General features: G+C 37.7%; 1 protein-coding gene across 2 annotated transcripts in view; it reads left to right on the top strand.

The window, feature by feature from the left end:
- adamts16 (ADAM metallopeptidase with thrombospondin type 1 motif, 16) overlaps positions 1-14,067 on the top strand; it is a gene marked incomplete in the record, with an annotated part of 76,601 nt that overhangs the window by 47,394 nt on the left and 15,140 nt on the right. For both annotated transcript variants that reach the window (XM_014003433.1, XM_014003432.1), the window contains 1 exon segment: positions 165-291. In XM_014003433.1, coding sequence (XP_013858887.1) covers positions 165-291 — 127 coding nt within the window.

The raw sequence follows: 14,067 nt of genomic DNA, 5'->3' as shown, positions 1-14,067 counted from the left end.
TATATATATAGGTATGCACTAACAAATTTTTAAAAGGTGTCTCAAGACATTCAAGTAAATTTTTGCATGAATTATCAGTTTTGGTTTATAGTCACTGCCCAAGTGATAAGTTATTTACTCGTAAAATGATTTTTTTGTAACTAATTATCTATGCTCTCAAATAGGACACATGAGCACCAAGTCAGCATGCTACAAAGACATGCGGGTGCAAGTGAACACATCATACTGCAATCCCAGATCCAAACTAGCTACTGGAGCGGTTCCTTGCAACACTCAACCATGTCCTGCCAGGTCAGTGTAGTTTTCATTTTTCAATATATTAATTCCATAATAATGTTACTGTTTTACAAAACAATTAATACACTATCCACATGAATGTTTTTGTTGTCGTGTAAAAAGTGTAAAATCTTGAGTTATTGTCATACGTTGTGTCTTACTGTTGAAAACGGATACCTTCAAGATGACCTCTGTTGTCCTGTGGAATTCTCACATACCAAATGGTGACAACTCTGTCATTTGTTTGTGTGCATCAAAGAGTTAGTGGACAAACAACATAAGCTTTGGTTAGAGTGGTGTGCTGTGCATTTCAATTTCCACTTTAAACACACTCGCCTCCTCTGCTCTGTGACTTTATCCATTGCCAGCTCAGTGGCCATTCGTTCATTCTGCATCAGGACTTTTACACATAACACCAAAGCAACACAACAGGGTGAGGCTTTAGAGCTGATGAATGAAAGCCACTATTGTTCAACAGAAAAAAAACAAGAGATTTTAAATAAGAGCTCTGACTACGTCTTGGTTTTCATATCTTTTCTTTCAAGCAACGCTATCAGTTAAAAAGAAAATAATGAATATTTTACCCTTTTGGAACTATTTATTTCTTAGTAAGCATAGCAAGGTGTCCTACTCAGGAAGATAGCCCAGAAGCAGAAAGCAAAGACAAGACTAGTCAAAAGGTCAGAACCATGGCAGGGGACAGATCAGACATCAGTGTTGAAGGCAGGACTTACTCTATATGTTGGGCAGATTTGCATGGCCCAAAGCAAAACTCACAGAAAGAAGGAAACCTGAGCTGTGGGGCACCTGGCAGGCTCAGAGAAGGCAGATGGATGCTCCATAGGCTACAGGTCAACAAAGACTCCAACACTAAGACATGGACATTCACTGCAACATTAGGCCCTGCAAAAAAGAGTTTAAACAACATAACTAAGTCTTAAATTCATATGACTTCAAAGCTTCCCAGATACTAATGTATACTGCTAAAACCTGGTGAAATACATAAAGATATAGTTACTGAAACATCACAACACAGAGACTTACATCACAACTCGAACAAAAAAGACTTGTTCCTAAAGTCAAATAACCAGACACCCAAGGACATCCCCAACTATTCTTTGGATGAGCCCTAAAAGTTTAGTGCTGTTTCAATGGCAGCAGGTGTATCAACTTAATATTGGACATAAAGATTGCTAAAGTCCTAAAAATTGTTGATAAAAGTCTATTTATTTAACTCAATGGACAACACATTTGTGGAATAGATTGATAATAAAGTCAAAAGAAAATGTTATTGAACAGGTAAAATTTCAGTAAATTAAAAATCCAAAAAGTTCAAATGACAGTTTTAGAGCAGACTAATTAGCCTGATTTACAGTCAGTAAGATGGTCCATTCTAGCATCTAGCTCATGTGGGTGTGTGACAGAAATTGCGTAGTGTGCTATTCTTACCACTGCTAAGACCCCTCATTGTCCCCAGTCAGAGTCTCATAGCATTGTGTGTCAACCATTGTGTGATTGGTCAGAACCTTGTGTGCATGTTTGTTTATGTAAATTGGCTGCAGGTGTTGATCTCTAAGTAGCTTCTGCAGCTACTGGCTGAGGCTGTGTGAAAATACAGCCAACATCACAACAATTCCAGTAAAACTGATTAATAAAGTGGAATAGTGCTGCACTGGGTTTACTTCTCAGGATTTATCCTCTGTAGGTTCTCTTTTGAGTACAAACAGTTTGTGAGAAAAAGACCATCTCAAATTACCTATGAGAGATCCGTTGTCTCTTATCATGCTGGACTACAGTGAATGCTTTTGTTTTTAAGGCACCAGCAGGTTTCAGTTTAAAAGGTTTCACAAGCAGACACAAGTCAAACACAGACAAGTAATCAGAGCAAAAAAGGATAAAGCATGAAAAGAAAAATACAACACAAGACACTTTACATACAAAAATTATAAAGTTTAGAAGTAAGGGGGGTATAAACACACAAGAGAATATATAGGTGGGAAAACCATATCAATGATAATAATCAGGTAATTGCAAAGAAAAATAGGAAATCTACCGTAAGTGCACAAAAATAAAACATTTCAAAATAATGCATGACAGCTTTGTTATGATTTTTTTTTCTTTTTTTAGAATGAATTTATTGGATTAAACTATCACAGTTCATTAAACTCAGTTTGGCTTTACTCATGCATGAAGGTTCTAAAGTTTGTGTATTACTTCATTGGTATACAAGCACTAAGGTTTTTACTGGCTCTCAATCTGAATGTCACTAAAAATAGTATTTGAGTTGTTCTGGCATGTCCTCATGTTTTCCTTGTAAATTTTCTGGATAGAAAGTGATTAGTTTGGTCTCTTTAGATTTCAGGCTTGGCCTGGATCAACTGTTTAATGTTCTGTGGACTGTGACAACCAAATTTGTAACAGTTTAATGTTTTATACATTTGTATTCATACTTGAAAACAGAGGAGCTGGTTGATCAGCTTTATGGGAAATTGGAATAAAACTCCTAAGCTCAAAATGCTACAAATGTTCTTTTGGACAGTATCTCACTCTATATTTTTCATGAATTGAAACTGCACATGCTGAAAAGTCGTGACTGTACTGAAATGAAATCTACACTGACACAACATGCTTGATTACCAAAAGGTTTGGGAAGATTTTTGGCCAAAAAAGGACCGAAACATGATGCAGTCATAGATGTGCTGTGTGGGATGAACATTGTTTTATTGCAAGACTGGACCACAGTACTGTCTAGAGATGAGTAAGACAGGTAACCATGTGACTGCTGTTGTTCTGTATCATCATGGTTTCCTGAATCATTTCCACAAATAACCTGCGTTCATATGGATTCTCATACACTATATCATATGTGATGGGGTTCTGGAATGCTTGGCAGACAACACGGAGGTTCATCCTTGGTTGTGGTATGTCTTAAGTGACCAGAACCTAAACATGAGTGGGTGCCCTCTCATACCCACTAAGGCTGGTTTATACTTCAAATTGCTTGTCTTGCTCACGCTGTTGAGTGATGAAAATTGTATAACTTCTATCTATTTTCCTCCGGTTACAGCCATCATGTGCACTGCCCCCAGTCAGAACTCTGTCCTGCAAACCTTGCAGCTCACAGTGTGTGACTGGTCAGGAATTTGTTGGCATGTTTGTTAATTTGGAGCACTGCAGCACTGTGGAGTGGCATCCTTCTGTATAGTATTTTGCTGAAAATGATCTATTCCCAGAAGCTGTTTGTAAAATTAGCCAGACGTACAGCTTTAACAAGCAGCTGGTCCTATTGACCATGTGAATGTGCAACCGATGTTTACGTCTTCTTTCCAGCTCCACTGTTAACAAGCAATAAAAAAGGAATTTTTCCTCCTTGGACTCCTCCCACAGTACAACACTGATACACTGTAGAGTGAAAACAACTATACAGTATATCCTGCTATCACTGTTGTTGTTTATGTACTTAGCTATGAGCTGTGCAACATTGGACAGAGGGAGAAATCCTGATTGGCAATGGCATGATACATCCACCAGTCTTCATCCAAATCAACAATGTTTTTTATGAAACTCTCGTGTTGTATCTACCTAATATTTCTGTCACTCCAGTTATAATGCCAACACTTATGCTGCCTTTTATTTACATATCCATCTCTGTTCTGTATATAAACCAAAGTTTGTCCAAATCACATACCTATAAGTACTTAGTTTTGTTGTGAGTGAGTTAGCAATATCATACATTTTCCAAAAACAGATATTAGGCTATCTGTTAAACTAGTAGCCTACTGTCAATGGCTTAATCACTTATACAGGTATATATCTTTCTTTCTTAACTATATTTACACTTTTTTCTAATCAAATTGACTTATATAACAATACATTTTTCTTTAGGCTTAGTCAACTATCTCTTTGTCTCCCCCACCCACTGAACCATATGGAGCCTAGTATTTTGTTCATCTATCTTCACCCCATTCTTTCTGACTGGTATGCATTCTTGGCCCGTGACACCTTCACATCTGTAATTTCTTGACAAGCAGTGTCAAAAGAGCTATTTATTGGCTGAATCAACTACTCCAATCTTCCCATATGTTGTCTCCTGATAGTAGAGCAAATGAAAGGTGTCGGGCCAAACCGACTGTATTCTCCACCCTTTTCCCGCCCGTTGAAGCACCTGTTCTGGGATTATGACATATTTTCCTTTCTCTTGTTAAAAAATAGCTTGCATACTGGCCAAAACAATGTGTATGTGATGAGCGACTGAACTGTTTCATTTGACATTTTGTTTGTGTCTATCCAATCCAACGGGATGCCTCATCAAATGTTAGCAATATTTAGTTTCAGCTTTTGTATAAAACTGCAGGTAAATGACTTATAACTGTAGTCACGTGGTGCATCACAATGAGCTTCAAGTTCACAAAACTCCAGCAATCTGGCCTTCTCACCATTTAAATATGTGTAGCAACATTTGTCTGCAGCTTGCGCAGGCAGCTTATCTTGATGCAATGTGTTGATTCCCATCCAAACTCTGATGATCAGACTTGCTGAAGAGAGCCTTGGAAACGGCTGTGGGGAAGCAGGTGTTCCCTGATGTTGTAAAATGTCACGAGTGTGTGTCAGTTTGTGTTTCCCTGTGACAAAGGGCGATGCATGACAGAGCCAGATTGGGAGCAAGACCTGATGATGATTGTGTGGTTTCAGGGTGTAGTTCTGCTGGATCTTGGCAAAAAAAAAGTTTTTTTTTCTGGTCACTGTTTATCCTTGACACTGTAGGGCCGAGGCTGAATGAGGATCAGTCAGCGCAGTTTGATGAGGTAGACATCATAGGGAGTGGTTTGCTAAATGACAGGCAGGATTTAAATGAGCACACTCTTACACAAGAAAAATGTTCCTCCCTTGTCTGTGCAGCTCTGGACAGTTTCATGTAGAGCAAAGTCATGGACAGAAAGCATATCAGTGAAAGAGCCTTTTGGGACAACCGTGGTCTTAATGAGGGAGGTAATCTGAGATTTTTGTGGGTAATAATGTGGTTTCATGGAAGAATTATTGGTTCCTCTTAAAATCTTTATATCCACAAATGGAAAACTGAAACTGTATAAAAAATACAAAATGTTAGTTGAACATTTTGAGGGTGTACAATTATATAACATTTAGAACAGCTTATTGACCCCAGAATTTCTAAATACCAGTCAAATTTTGTGTATAAACGAGCTGGGATGCAGCAGGTCATTTGTGGAACAGCTGTTGTGGTCGATGCCTGAGATCCCCTGAGTCCATTAGGAGTTGAAGTAATCATTTTTAAGGTATGACGCTGACCCAATCTGTTGGACCTGCAGAACTCACATAAAAGTTTAACAAATGAACATATGTTAAATAGCAAATGATATACTGTATAAGTCTTTTGAGTTTATTCTATGCTATTCATCTATTTACTGTGGGCTTTTTCTTGGTCAGGGTTTCCGGCAGCTGGAATCTGCTATGTCTGTTAAAAGGATAAGTCCATCAAAGGGGCTAAACTAAAAAGAGACACCCCGGCATTCTCTTGTACATACCTATAGTCTAATATGGCCAATTACATGCCTTTGAAGTTTGAAACCAAAACACATGCTGATATAAAGTTAGAACAACCCAGCTGAGGTGTGACAATAATAAAATAACTTGCTTTAAACCAGGTTCACACCAAATGCATTTTGAGCAGCAGGAGCGTCCGGTTTACATGCAAAGTCTATGTTGGACGCGCGTCGAGGGGTCTCGCGGTGCATTTAGCCAATTTAGCATGGCATGCAATGAAGCGGTAGGTGCGGAACTTTTGCTGCTCGACGTGCCGCGTCAACCAATTAGAGAGACTCATTTTTCCACATGACGGTTTCCTGAATGTTGCCCACTAACCTGAAACAGACGGACAGGAGCTCTTTAGCTGAAATTGACCTTCTGTAGTTGGTGTTCTGGCTGGAGATATCAGCACCGATGTGGGTCAGCGACTCGTTAAACTGACCACGGTGTTAAACTGGGCTCGGGACAAAAAATTAGTTTGTCAACTCACAGCTCCTGTGGTAAAACTCACCGAACAGACCGCCTCTAAATTATCTGGTGAGCGCAACAATCGCTTGCTATCAGTAAATAAAGCAAAGCCATTTTCTATATTTTATCTTTATTTCATCCAGTATTAAAGATAGACCGGAAAAAACCAAGACGCTCCTCCCTGTTGAGACGTGAATCTAGTCTGTGTCCCGGTCTGAACATAGCACGTCCAACTTGAGGCGTTGGGCACATTTTAGATGCTCAAAATGCGTTCAGTGTGAACGTAGTATTACTGTTTAATTTTTATGTCTGCGCGTGGTCATGCATGTGCGTGCATGTTAGTTTGTCTATTAGCCAAATAGCCCCTGAAACACTGGACAAATTGTAATGACAATCAACAACTGATTATTTTTTAAATCATCCTACTACAAGATGGTTACCACAGCCAGTTGACCTCAGTAAATGCAATAATGGCAATTCAGTCAGTTTATAGAATTAGAGCAAGACTTTGGTGTTGTGGTAGTAGCTGAAAGTCATCCCCAACTCACAAGTTTTTGCATTATTGTCTTTGATAAAACATGAATTTTGTTTCAGATTTGAACAAAACTGCTGTATTTGTAATTTTTTTAAGATGGTCTTAGTTTAAAGGAAAACTACTGTATACTTTTAAATCTTTTTTTTTACATTTAAATCATTCAGGTGGGGTTTATATTTAGTGGAACTGCAATTCTTTGGTCTGAATTCCTGTTATTGTAGATCCACAAGCCCCTCTTTCACTCCTTTTTGAGGTGTGTCTCAGATCAGCTCACAAATAATTTGCAGTAGTTCAGAAAACATCAACTGAATGGCTTGAAAAATATGACCCAAACAGAATATAAAGATATCTATGCAGCACAGGAAGAAACTAAATTCAAATGTTCTGCAATCTTAGAGATTCCAAGTACACAACGCAATGTATTTAACAGCTAAAAAAACTGGATTTTGCATGATATGTCCCCTTTAAAGCAATGGCATAAAAAACTGTGAGAAATAGACACAATAGAAACACTTGCATGACCAATGTTGAGGTGAATTAAAAACCAACAACCTAATTGTACTTTGGGATGCTGCTGCCATTAAAAAATACTTTAACTCTTTACCATCAACTTCTTTCTGACACACAAACACTTAAAGAAAAAATAAGGGGGTAAGGCGATGGTGTCATATTACTCTGATCCAAACTCTCATCTACTCAGTTTTAAGTAATCTTTTTAGAGCCCACTGCAAAATCATGAAAGTCACTGGTGTTCAGTATGCCAACCGGTGTTAAACAGTCAATAATCAAGCACAGTCTCAATTTTTCTTCTTTTTTTCCAGACAATCCTGTCTTACTTTTGGTTCTGTCGCTCAATCTGTTCTGCACTGGTGGTTTCCCAGCACCTGTTGAAACCTGCCATTTCAAAATAAACCCTTTGGGAAAAATCTGGCAGATACCATGTCAGTATTATGTAATGGGCACAGAAATTGTGGAATCCCTTTAGATTATGCAGTTAACACTTGTTTTATAGGACCAAACAGATGTTCGAAAAGGGGATTTCTGTCACTCTGCAGAGCACTGAGACTGGCTGCATATTTCCATCTTACTCAGCGTATGTATGTCTCCATTTTTGGAACAAGTATCCTAGGAAAATGCTTCATGACTACAGAGCTGCCTCATACTGTCCGATCAAAAAAAAAAAAGAATTAAAGAAGCGGTCATGCTGAAAGAGAATCTAAATATATTAGGCAGTTAGAAATGGCAACCACATCCTCCAGAGCTTTGTTAGATCAGACATTTTAAGTACTAATGACAAGCTTGTGGTTCATTATATCATCATGTGTATTTATGTTTTGTATATAATGTAGTCTTACAAATTTGTTTTCAGCTTAGTTCATAAAATAAACTGGCTTCTGTGTACTTGGCATGCTTCTACCAACACATAAGGTGATTCCCACCCTGATGAAAAATGTCAGCGATATTGGGCACTTTGGGTTAAAACTGTTAGAATGCCTACCACTTTGCTCCATCTTCAGACAACATAGCTAATTGTAGGATTGTGTAATTACACTAAAGATTTATTTTTGATGCATTCAAACCTTTTTTCTTACATTATAAAGCTCTGCAATGAAAACACATTTTAGCAACAAAAAAAGATTCTAATCCACAAGCTCTTAACTGATAGGAAGACATAATTACTACACAAAAAGAGAAAACACTGGTACTGGAGTGAAAAAAAAACATGAATAAATAAATATTCTCTGAATCCAACCTGTTAGCCAAATCTTTTAGCCAAGTGTGACTTTGCGCATCACATCCTATTATGACCTGAGCATTTCCAGCATGTAACAATAGACAACGAGTACAAATCAGAGAAAGGGAAACATATGCATTTGTTTAGTTTTTTTTTTTTTTTACTTCTGTAGTTTCCCATGTAGTTGCTATCAGTGTTCAATACCTTGCAGTAAATATCAAAGGATTAGGGCAGGGTTCTTCACCCCTGTTCCTTATGACCCACTGTCCTGCATGTTTTACAGGTTTCCCTGCTTTAACACACCTGACTGAAATTAAAGAGTGATTGGCAGGCTTTTGCTAAATTTGATGTCATTATGTTAATATATGTATACTGTATATAAGCAATTTATTTATTTGAATCAGGTGTGTAAAACATTCAGGACAGCGGGTCATGAGGAACAGGGTTTTTGGGTTAGGGTAATTGTCCATAAGAAACTGATGGTGAAGTATTTGGGGTATAAAAATCTAAAGTTGTATAGTGATTCATGTTAATGGTGTTTTATTGATTTTTATACCTTCTTACTTTTTTCTTAGATAATTATTTTACTTGATTTTCCTTGACATTTACTATTTGTTTTGCAACAGAAGTTTTTTACATATATCATTGTTGAAACTGAAGACCAATTCTGTCTTTGGTATAAAAAAACTGTAGACATTTCAATAAATAACCATCATCAACAAAACCTTAAGCAAGAGCTAAAAAAAAGAAGGGGACAGGAGGAGAAAGACATTTAGTGCTGTTTTTAGTCTCTGCAATTGGTCTACAAGCAAACAAATTAATGGATGTTTAATCTTTATTTCTTTTTACAATGATACATTTGACTACACTTCGAGCATTACCACCTTAAACTGCTCGTGCTATTAACCATCAGCACTGTTTAATAATGGCATTGGTGCAATTAAAAAAAAAAACCTGAAAAGACAACAGAAGTCAAATAGTGCCTCTTTTTCTGCAAGTATTCCAGAAAAAAATTGCAAGAACAGGGAGGTAAATACAGAGGCTGCTCGCATATTTTCACTAAAGTCAAGTGGCCATCTGCTACTTTGGCCCCAAACAGGAGAGAGTTATGATAGCATCTCTGCGAGGACATTTGACATTAACCAAACAAAAGCTGCTTAAAGTTATGAGATACAAAATGTTTGCTGTCCTTAACATGGTTGTGGTTGGTAAAGAAAATTAACAAAACTGCCTGTATCTTTAATTTCTATATATACTCTAGCTTATTTGCAAATGAAGTTAAAAGCCCTGATGTAAATGTCTATAAAATAGTAGTATAGTAGTAGTATAGTATTCAAACCATAAAAATGTGTGCGAATCACTGGAATAATTTAGAATAAGTTCGGTAAAATGATAGGTTATTTCCTCTTTCATTATTCAACTAAAAGAATTCAAATTTAATACTGTCATAGAAATGGCATGCCAAGCTTTAAATACTAATTTATTACCACATCTAAATAGATATGTATTTTTAAAAGCAGGAATGATGGACTTTGGTCAATTACATCCTTCAATAAATCGAATAATGCAGCCTGACAAGTCACTGCATGAATATTGTTGACCCGATTTCATGTAATGTATATTGTTTCTGTGCCTCGCTCGCAGTGGAAAATTTAATTTGGGTCTTGGTAAATGAATCGCTGTAGAAATGGGAAATGAAATGTTTCAGGAGACAAGAGAACACATATACAGTTTGGATTTCTTTACGTCATTTGTTCACAATGCAGGGGAACAGGGAAGGCATTTGAGGTAAGTTGGGAGACACCCCCTCTGCACAGACCCCCACTGTTATGTCCATTAACTTGGTGGCTTAAGTCTCAACTGTAAACAAAAAAATCTAATGGCTTGGCCTCTTTGATGTGTAATATTCCTCAGTTGCATTGACTTCCATTCATTTACTGGTCATTTCCATAGCCTAACTGTAACCCTTACACCTAACCACCCCAGTACATACCTAACCCTAACCTAAACTCAGTACACATCTCAGTCCTAACCCTAACCCCGACCCACCAATTTATTTACCCCAATGGGGACAAGGCTTTTGTCCCTGTAAGGAACAGTGCGGACCAGGAAAATAGTCAAAAATTGTCCCCACCAAGTAACACACACAAAACCAAACACCTGATATTCATCCGAGGAACTCTGTCATTCAGTTATAATTGTGCTCATGTTGCTGTTTTTCTAATCTGCAAGGATTTAAGGCATTTTGGCTTTACACAAAACAGTCTTACTCTGCTTTTGTCTGTATTTTATTTCAAGTTAGTTTTAAGATTCCCATTCCCCGATTTTCACATAAACCAACACGGCAATTTCTTTTCATTCATTCATGTCTAAGAAGATTCTCTTTGCCACTATTTTTTTCCTCCTTTCACTCCGACACATCTCACCGTTTAGAAAGTTGGAAAGATCCCTCCGATCAGCCTTTGCTCGCTAATGGATCTGAGTGTTTACACTGACTCGAGGGAACAGTGATAGTGCCTGTAAAGTAATCTCTCAACTGTTTACACTCAACTTGTGGAGCTTATCTCCCTCATTATCAACAGCTTTAGCCGCTTAGGTGTGCTTGCACATGCATCTGTGTTTACACAGCATGTGTGCGTAAACATCTGGGAAATATGTATCTATTTGTCAGCATAGGGATTTTGCATTTAGTAATGTGTTTTTAAAATCAGATTAAATCATTGATTAGGGAACGTGTGATGTTTTATTGCATCACATACAATTGTTGAAGTTGCCAACATAAAAAATGACCCTATATCACTGTTCACATGTAATGGAGAAAGACGTCGGTGTATCTTTTTCTCAGTAAAGCTTTTAGACAACTGCAGAGGATCCAAGGCCTTTGTTTATAAGTGTTTATAAAATGTTTTATAAAGCCACAATGTTTTCTAAATCCCTGATGGTTTTATTAAAGAATGTGTGCTGTATCTCATGGTTCAATGAACTACATACACATTAGTCTGCACATTTTATCAACATCAGTTACATTTATAGATTTTAGATATACAATATAGCTTTAAAGTGCCTGTGGAATCAAACTTTTGTGATAAATACAAATGCATTTTTTGAAACATAACATTGCAAAAAATAATTCACTGATAAATAGTTGTTGAGAGAGTCGCTGGTGCCGTAACAGGAAATGATGACAAAGGGGAATGCCTCTAAATAGAGCATTTCCGAAATGCTGAAAAAACAGATGGTAGCCAATAATCTGATGTTGCTTTAAATTATTTTTAGTCACTGTCATAGAGAGATGGTGTCAGAGTTTACATAAAATTGTTTCAGTAAACAAAAACCAGTAAGTTTTTCTTTTTAAAGAATTCCACTTTCTCATCACTTCCCGTTCCCAAAAAGTATACTAGGTATGTGACAAAATGGGTAAAATCATATGTATTATGCCAAATTTCTTAAATATAAAGATGTTTTCTTTAACTTTTTGTATTTTTAGGAAAAGCTCATCACAGGCACTTTAGTCCATAATGAACAAAAAAGATGTTAGAAAAACATACCATTCTTACTTAAAACATTTGTTAAAAGGATTTGTTTCACAGTCAACTTTAAGAGTTAGTTTAACATTTAAAATTATAATGTAGAATCTTTTTATGTGAACAGTTGTTGACATTTTACCAGAACAACCACTCTACTTGATCTATGTGGGCATTTTGTCTTTCTTCCTTATGAGCTCGTATTTTACTAAGCTGGAACAAACAGACATGTATGGCCATAAATTTGATTCTTTGTTGGAATGAGCAAAGTTTGTGGTACACATTCATTGAAAATCCCACATTTTAGTTCAAAAAGGGTCACGGAATGTATTTAAGTCAATGGAGTTCAACTTTTGCCAAAAACCAAGGGTCTATAATTTATTTTATGGGTTTTAGCTCAAGTTTCATATTTAGTATTGACTCAGTTATTGTTATAGTTTGATTATGTTGCTGTAGCACAGTGGTTTTCTGAGCATACGTATTCCGCAAAGCAGACAGGTGAGGGCCAGATCTGGTGTCAAGCTAACACTACTGGCTGACTGCTGGCATTGCAAGTGGTTTGTCAACTGGATGTAGGCCAGGTCTGGAATTGATGACACTGTTTTAATGATGGCATACCACAACTGGCGCTGTTATGGTATGATTAATATGGTCTGAATCTTTCAATGCCAAAACTGGTTCTGTTGTGGTTTGGTCGATGTGTTGCTGGCCCAAGCATGGACCACCTTTGGCAAACCAAATCCGGGCCACCAAAGAGCCATCATTCTTTTTTTTTATTTGGACAGAGCATTAGTGCATTGTGGGGCCAGAACTGGACCAGACATATTTTGATAAATGGAATTGCAACTCTGACAGCATCTTAAATTGGGTTTGCTTCAAAAATGTAAGTTGAATTAATTTTCTATTGTGGGAGTTTCAGAGAAACAGACAATTATTTTCTAAACATGACGTCCCAGTAGTTTTCAAGCCCATTACAACAAAGACTAGTTCACCTCAAAGATTCAGTCCTCCAGCACAGAGTAATGTTGTGTATGCTGTTAAGTGCCAGAAGGACTGCGACCAGTTATACACTGGGGAAACAAAGCAGCCACTGTTCAAAAGGTTGGTCAAGCACCGAAGAGCAACATCATCCAGCTGGTTTACACTCATCTACTGGCCAGTGGTCACTCTTTCAAGGATGAATATGTTCTTGTTCTTGACAGAGAGGAACGTTGGTTTGAGATAGAAGTAAAGAAGACCATTTTTGTGAAGAAAAACTACCTGCTGTTAAACAGGGGTGGAGGTTTCCATGTCCAGTTGTCCCCTCTTACAATGCTGTTAATTCGAGTATCACTCGAATTTTATTTTATTTTTTTGTTCTGCTCTCGTAGGAGTAAGACACTTTTACCCTCTCTCCTGCCCTCCCTTATCTTTCTCTGCTTCGCTGCTTGGAGCCTCCTCTACATTTTCATCCGAAACCAAAAATTGTTGATTTTTATGGATTTGGTTAGCTGGTCTCTTAAAAAATTTTTGGAACAAGTCTTTTTTCATGAGAGGACATGTCAAAGGTGGGACCTCTGTTCTGCTCTGCTCAACTAGCTGGATATACAGTATATTTGGATTCTGACCACTGGATTCTACAGATTGGCTTGGTGGTCTCCTGGTGTTCTACAAAACAACATTGGTGGCTATTCAAGCCATTTCCTGGCTGCCTGACCAATATGAAGGATTGCTGTACTATCAGCACTCAGACTTTTGCCTTGAGTAAGCTGGGACTTTGTCTGCAAGCGGTTCTGCTGAGGGTCGTGAGCTGGCTGTGGTTCCTGGACTATGCTGGCCAGATAGAATTGATCTTGGAGAATCTGATAGCTTGGCTCGGCGGAATTGTCCACACTATGTCTGATTGGATTTGCCACATTGAGATGTACCAGCGGTTATTGTCTGCCTGCCCGAAAACACTTCTTCTGAACTGATTACAGATTCGTGTGTCTACCCCCCCCCCCCCC

This window comes from Austrofundulus limnaeus, unplaced genomic scaffold, assembly GCF_001266775.1.
Source record: "Austrofundulus limnaeus strain Quisiro unplaced genomic scaffold, Austrofundulus_limnaeus-1.0 Scaffold18, whole genome shotgun sequence".
Taxonomy (NCBI): Eukaryota; Metazoa; Chordata; class Actinopteri; order Cyprinodontiformes; family Rivulidae; genus Austrofundulus; species Austrofundulus limnaeus.
Note: the sequence above shows the minus strand (reverse complement) of the source record. Positions and strands in the feature narration are given on the sequence as shown.